Source organism: Vombatus ursinus, unplaced genomic scaffold (assembly GCF_900497805.2).
Source record: "Vombatus ursinus unplaced genomic scaffold, bare-nosed wombat genome assembly UNPS02008000.1, whole genome shotgun sequence".
Taxonomy (NCBI): Eukaryota; Metazoa; Chordata; class Mammalia; order Diprotodontia; family Vombatidae; genus Vombatus; species Vombatus ursinus.
In genome coordinates, this window is record NW_020947778.1 from 1 (window position 1) to 7,039 (window position 7,039).

The 7,039-nt window shown below is 51.1% G+C and overlaps 1 protein-coding gene across 1 annotated transcript; it reads left to right on the plus strand.

Moving 5' to 3' along the window:
• Positions 1-403: 403 nt before the first annotated feature.
• LOC114034119 (probable RNA-binding protein 19) lies at positions 404-6,781 on the plus strand (the record flags this gene model as incomplete). Its single annotated transcript, XM_027849720.1, has 6 exons — positions 404-464; positions 3,025-3,104; positions 4,304-4,359; positions 6,166-6,282; positions 6,431-6,497; positions 6,695-6,781. Coding segments are annotated over 6 exons (468 nt in total), but the record flags the coding sequence as incomplete, so codon positions are not given.
• Positions 6,782-7,039: the final 258 nt, after the last annotated feature.

Sequence of the window (7,039 nt, forward strand, 5' to 3'; positions counted from 1 at the left end):
CCTCGGGCCCTCCCAGCTTTGACATTCCCTGTTCTGAGGCCCCTCTCATCTGTACATTCCCTGTTCTGAGGCCCCTTCCATCTCTGACATTCCCTGTTCTCAGACCCCCTCCCAGCACTGACATGCCTTGTTCTAATGTCCTTCCCAGTTCTTACATTCTCTGGTCTCAGGTCTCCCCTTCTAGCTCTGCCCTCCCATGTTCTAAGGCCCTTCCCTACTTTGGCTTTGTGCTATCTTGCCGTGCTCACCTTTCCCTCTGTTGTGACCATTAATGATTCATGTATCATTGAGGCACATAAGATTTATTCCTAGTCCCTACCAATACAGAGGATCATTCGCAGGGCAAACACTTTCAAATGGGCCACTTTGGGTATGATGTAAATTAAAACTCTGTCTTTTTTAGGTTTTCTCCAAAGTCGGAACGGTGAAGAGCTGTACTGTTTCCAAGAAAAAGAACAAAGCAGGTAAACTCTGAATTAGAAATCAGTTAATTGGCTTCCTGGGACAAGACAGGATGAGCATTGAGTGACGAGGATGGAAAGGGGGAGGGAGCAGAAAAGAGGAACAGCGTCCTCCAGGGTTCTCTTGGCCTGTTTTAAAGGATATTTTCCTTGGCTAAAACCTTCAAGGCCCCGCTCCAGTAGCACCTTTCCAGTGTCCTTTGCTCATTGTCCTGGCCAGCGGTGGTCGGTGGTCATGCCCCTAAGAACTCATCAGACTTGAGTGGACTCACACGCTTGCAGGAGCACTTTGTATCTCTCTCTATCTCGCCCCATCATCTGATGGCAATAATACGTTGTAAGAATTGTATTGCTCGCTTTTGTTTCCACGTTCCCTTCATTTCAAAGCTGCCCCTTCTCCTTCCCCACCCAGCAAGCCAGGCCTTCTGAGAAACAATGAAAAGGGACAAGAAGGAAGCAGTGTGGTGAAAGAAACCAACCCAGCACCAGAGCCTAACAGTCTGTGCAGGGTCATGCCCCCAGTGCCCCGCCATTGTAAAGAGGGAGAGTCAGGCACCCACCTTTGGAGAGGAGGGTCAGACACCTACCTTTGGAGAGGAGTCAGGCACCCACCTTTGGAGAGGAGAGTCAGGTACCCACCTTTGGAGAGGAGTCAGGCACCCACCTTTGGGGAGGAGTCAGGCACCCACCTTTGGAGTGGAGGGTTAGGCACCCACCTTTGGAGAGGAGGGTCAGGCACCCACCTTTGGAGAGAAGTCAGGTACCCACCTTTGGAGAGGAGAGTCAGGTACCCCACCTTTGGAGAGGAGAGTCAGGTACCCCACCTTTGTAAAGGGTTCTTCTTTTTGGGGATTCTTAGGTTCTGCAATATAGGGGTGACTCTTCTTTGGTGTCGTTCCCCTGAGACGACATTATGGAATTAATTATTTTGTCTGTTTTTCTGTAATTAATAGTCATCTGGGCCTCTGGTTCTCAGAACTTTTCTTATTTTGTGCTTCTGACAAGTGAGAAGCATCTATTAAGCACCAGCTGTGTGTACCATGATGTACAGTTAGGCTGCGGAGGAAAGAACAGTATTTCTAGTCATTCACTCTAATTTAAGAAGCCACTGGCTCTGTGCTGGGGAGACAGAACATTTTCAGCAGGCCCTGTCCTCCTGGAGTTTCCACTGGACTTGAGCAGGATGTGATCTGTTCGCAGAGAAGCAAATAGACAAGTACATGTAAAGCAGTGAACAGAGAATTGGAGAAGGCAGGGAGGTGCCCCAAGCATCAGGAAAGGGACTGGTGACAGTGAGGAGGAGGGGAGAGCGTCCCTCACGAAGGGATAAAAGCATGGAGGTGGGAGATAGCCCATCTTCTGCAGGGAGCGGCAAATCGGTCTTTCTAGCTGGGATCTAGAGCATCTGAGGGGGGTGCAATGTGCAGCAGGACTGTGAGGCCAGCCCGTCAGTCAATGAGCATTTATTAAGCACCTCTTATTTTCTAAGCATCATAGAGAGGTATTTACTGTTTTATCAAAGTTAGACACAGGTGTGCCCTCATGGGGCTCAGAGCCTGCTAGGGAGAAGACAAACCCCCAGATAACATTACCATGTTCTGTACATTAGGCACGACTCCTTTAAAGCCAGCCCAGCCCTTTCCTCTTCTTCCAGGCTTCACACACGGCTCCCCTTTATGAACCCTGGGGTCCGGCCAGGCTGCCTGAGGTGCTGTTCCTCACACAAGAAGCTCTCCCTTCTCTCTCGTCTTTGTCCTGGCTGTCCCCCTTGCCCCATAGCCTCTCCTTCCTCTCTTCTGCCCCTCAGAATCCCTGGCTTCCTTCTGCAGGAGGCCTCTCCTGATCCCTCTGGCTGTAGGGAGTGCTTTCCCCTCCACAGTGTGCCCTTCTGTCTGCTCCGGGTGCATCTTATCAGTGCCTTATGGCAGGCTACATCACCCGGTGGAGAGAGCGCTGGGTGTGGAGTCAGGAAAACCTGAGTTCATATCTGGCCTCAGACATTTAATAGCAGTTGGGTCACCTCCGTCTGCTTCAGTTTACTCATCTGTAAAATGAGGATCATACTAGCACCTACCTCCAAGGTGCTGAGAGGATGAAATGGGAGAATATTTGTGAAACGATTTGCTGCGAACTTTGCGGGGCCGTTATCAATGCAGGCCCTTACAAGTACCTGTTTACGTGCATATAGTCTCTCCTTAGAACATGAGCTCCTTGAGGGCAACATCTGTTTTACCCTTTTTTTGTATCTCCCAGCAGCCAGAGCTGTGCCTGATACACAGTAAGTGCTTAATAAATGCTTGATTGATTGGCTTATTCTGACACTGAGAGCCTTAAATGCAGGAATCTGATTCCTTTGTCTTACATGATTGGGTTTCACTAGTGTCTTATTCCTCTCCTGGACTCTAAGCACTCCGAGGGCAGGTACCCAGTCCAGGGGCTAAGCCGGGTGATTTCTAAGGAAGGTGTTCTAGAGCACCATTTATGTCTTCTGCTCATGGTGTCTGCCTCTTGTTAGCATAAAGTGGCCACCTGAGTCTTAAATCTCTCTCCATCTCTTTTCCAGGTGTTTTGCTGTCCATGGGGTTTGGTTTTGTGGAGTACAGGAAGCCAGAGCAGGCCCAGAAAGCCCTCAGACAGCTCCAGGTAAAGGGCCGCCTGGCCTCGTGTCCTGGTGCACTTTCCTGCAGAGGACGGGGCTGGGTGGTAGATGACAGCATCCGGTGGTGCTCTATAGTTTGGGAGGAGACATGAACTCTTGAAATGAGGTGGGGATCCCCAAGAACAGACAAGCCTGTGATTATAGCCCATCCCCCAACTAGGCCAGCGCCAGGGGCAGCCCTTGCTCCCATCCTCCCCTGCCTACCGCCTGTCTGTCCTCTCACTGCATGATGGAGAGAGCCTTTGATTTGAGGCAGGAGGCCTAGGCTGCCATCCCTGCTCAGATACTTCCTGCCCTTGGGGCTTTCTTGTAGACTGGACCTGGAATTATACTGGCCCAGGGTCCTCTGTCCTCTGCCACTTGGAGAGCTGTCTTGGGCAAGTCTGTCAGACTTTCTGGAACATGGAGGGGTGAAAGCAGCTTGGGTTGGCAGCTGAAAGACCTGGGTTTGAATCATCATAACAGCAAATATTTCTCCAGCATTTTAAGGCTGGCCAAGTGCTTTACACGTAATGCCTCATTTGGTCCTCACAGTGACCCTGGAAGGTCAGTGCTCTTCTTATCCCCATTTTACAGTTGTGGAAACTGAAGTTCAGGGGGACGGAGTGTCCCCCAGCTTTTGTGAACCCAGGTCTCCCTGGCTCCCAGCTGTGGTGCTCTATCCAGTACCAGCTCTGCTTCCTGCAGCGTGTGTGACCTGGGGCACGTCGCTTCTGAGTCAGCCTGAGTCAGTCTGTAAAACAACCGTGTTCTGTGAGGCTCCTTCCAGCTCTTAATCCTTTCTGACTTCAGATCAGCAAGGGGGGTGAGAAGCTCCTTTACCATAAATAGCTTCCCCTTAATACTCTGCCGTCCCCCATTTCCTCACTTGCTTCTTCCCACTCTCTCGCCAAGAGCTGGACAGCTAGGTGAGTGGCAGAGGCGGGAAGGAGGGAGGTTTTCATTTGCTATACCTCCTCAATGAGCCTGAGGGCAGGGACCCTCAGGACATCTCTCAAAATCAGCCCTTTGGGAGAAAAAACAGGTGTTGTTCATTGAATCCTCAAGTCCCTCCCTCGCTTTCTGTCCCCACTCAAACTCTCCCCTTAGTCAGCTCGGGCTGTCCTCTAGTAGAGAACCAGGCTTGAGCTGAGTGTTTCTAAGTGTTTCTGTGAACAATGAGTCATTGGGTCTTCTTTCTTAGGGCTGCATGGTGGACGACCACAAGCTAGAAGTGAAGATTTCTGAGAGGGCCGTCAAGTGAGTCTCTTGCTTTCTAAGCCTTTCCTCCCCCGTGAAGCAGGGGGGTCTTCTTGGTTGCCCCCCAGAGCGGCCTTCTGCCTTCTCTAACATCCTCAAAGCCTGAACCTCCTAACTGGGCATGTCAGCCCTTTAGAATGAAGGTGGCGTTGAGTGTGTATGTCCCAAACATACGTTTCCATGATAAACTCCAGCCGTTCTGGTCCATTGCATAAATGCCTAATACACATTTATTATAATAATGAGAAACATTCGAGGGGAAACACTCTCTAATTGCGTTGGTCTGGGCAGTGGAAATAAACAGAGGAGCGGCCATGGGGGACGGCACGAGAATGAGCAATCCATCACCGAGCTCTCTCCTTGGGGCAGGTTTTCTTAGCAGGACCTGACAATGAATGGGACGTGGGGACAATTACAGTCATGGGATCATAAGCACAGAGGTAGAAGGGCCATCAGATGTCATCGAGGCCAAGTGCCTTCCTTTGACAGGCCGGGATACAAATATCTCATTTGATTCACACAACAGCCCTGCTAGGGAGGTGCCATTGTTGTCCCCATTTTACAGGTGGGGAAACTGAGGCAGGCAGAGGTGAAGTGATTTGTGTAGGATTACACAGCCAGCTGGATTTGAACTTAGGTCTTCTTCCTGGCTCTGTCCACTGAGCCACCTTGCTTCATGGCAGTGGAATCCATTGTGGCATGAAGACTGAAGGGGTAGACTGCGAGTAAATAGGTCTAACGACATCCTGCCACAGATCCTTCCTAAGTGGGTGACTATTGGCCAGTCATTTAGTGCTTCTTCCTCTTTAAAATATGAATACTAGACAGCATGGTGTAGGGGGCAGAGAGCTGGCCTTGAGTTAAGGAGGCCTGGAATCCAGTCCTGGCTGACACACCTGGGCAAATCACTCCTTAGTACTCTGGGCAGAAATGTCTAAGATGGCAAGTTGTAGGGAATGTGCCAGTTGACATTAGGAGAAGGGCTTTCCTCATCTGGGAGTCCCTACACCAGTGAAATCCCAGTTCTGGACACCCCCCTCCCTCCCACCAAAAGTAATCCCTCCTTGTAAAGCCCTTTGCAGCCTTTAAAAGGGCTCCACAGCCTCCTTCCAGGGGTCATCTGCCTTTCTGATGGACCCCAGCATTGGAAGCTGGCAGAAGTGTCCTGGGCCGTGCTGGATTCCGGGAGGGCAGGAATCCTATGAGAACATGCACTCACTCGTGAGAACTCAGGGGAGCCTTTAGGCTGTAAGGAGACATCAGATAAGGACTTTATCAGAGAGCATTCCCATGAAGATGACTTCAGGATTTGGTGCAAATTTGTCCCTCTACATGAGGAAGTTGGGGGTCTTAGCTGAGCCTTGCCTCAGCTGCGTGGCCTTCTCTGTCCATCTGAAAATAAAGTGAGAAAAGAGATCTGGGTTAGAAACCCAGGCTGCCTTCATGAGCTCCCTAGGTGTTTCTCAAGCCTTCGTGCTGAGTAGAACTCATGTCTCCAAATAATTATGGATGTCATCCAGACATCTGTGATGGGGGAAGACGGACACAGTGTCTTATCTCCCCTGCGTAGACCCTGTTTGCCGTATTGCAAGAGGAGGGCTGGTGGACTTGCCCCCTCTTGTTCCAGCCCCAGCGGTCGTCAGGCAAGTGAGAGTTCTGTTAACTGAAGCTGTCCCGTTGTTGGGTGCCACCCACCTGGCTCGGTTTAGTGTGGGAGGCTGCCCCAGCTCGGTTTGGGGATGGGGAAGAAGTCCGAGCCCTTGTTCTGGGTGACTGATTGGATTCCTCTTCTGCTTGGCTCACCAGGCCAGTTGTGACGTCAGCTCGGCAGAAACAGACAGCCCGCAAGCAGAAGACGTCTAAGATCTTAGTCCGGAACATCCCATTCCAAGCCAACGTGCGGGAAATCCGAGAGCTGTTCAGGTAGGGAAAAGAGCACCGCCACCCTCGTCCAGCTCGTCCAAGGGGCAAGTTGGGCTGAATCATGAAATTCAGCAGTGCAGGGAAAGTAGGGGTGGGAGGATGGGGGGCAGGGCGAGCTGTGCCCGGTGTTTTTATCGTATTTCTTAAGGATGTTTGGTGCCCTTGACCTCTCCCCTTGTGATCTCCGAGTCATGGCCCACAGCCTTGGGCAGAAGGTGGCCAGTGAAACCCCAGGGTTCTAATTGGTTCTTCCTCCTTTTGGAATCCCATGAAGGTCTTTGTTAGGAATGAGCCTTCATTGGGGGTTCTCTTTGGAGAGGCTGGTCGGTCGTCTCTGGCTCTCTGTGTAGAAGCAAAATGCTTGTGGTAGATTTGAGCGATCAGGCCATGGCCTCTGAGCCCTCTGATGCAGGAGGTGCTGCTTCCTTGTCTCCAGAAGGCCCCTGATGCAGTGTACACTTCCTGGGAAGGGTCCAGCCTCCTAGAGCTCGCGTACTAACACCAACTCATTTATTGGTTCATGGCCACTTACAAGGCCAAGAAGGATGGGGAAATGTGCCAGATTCACTTTTATGAGGAGAAGGGGAGGGTCTCAAGTAAGGGGCAGGGGGGGTGCTGCTCAAGATGGAGTTAGTTAGATAGGAGGGATGGGGTGGATTCCACCATGGTTTGCTGAACTACAACAGCTGAAAAGTAGTGATGGTGACGGTGACGACAGTGACGTTAGCGATGACGATGGTGATGGTGACGACAGTGA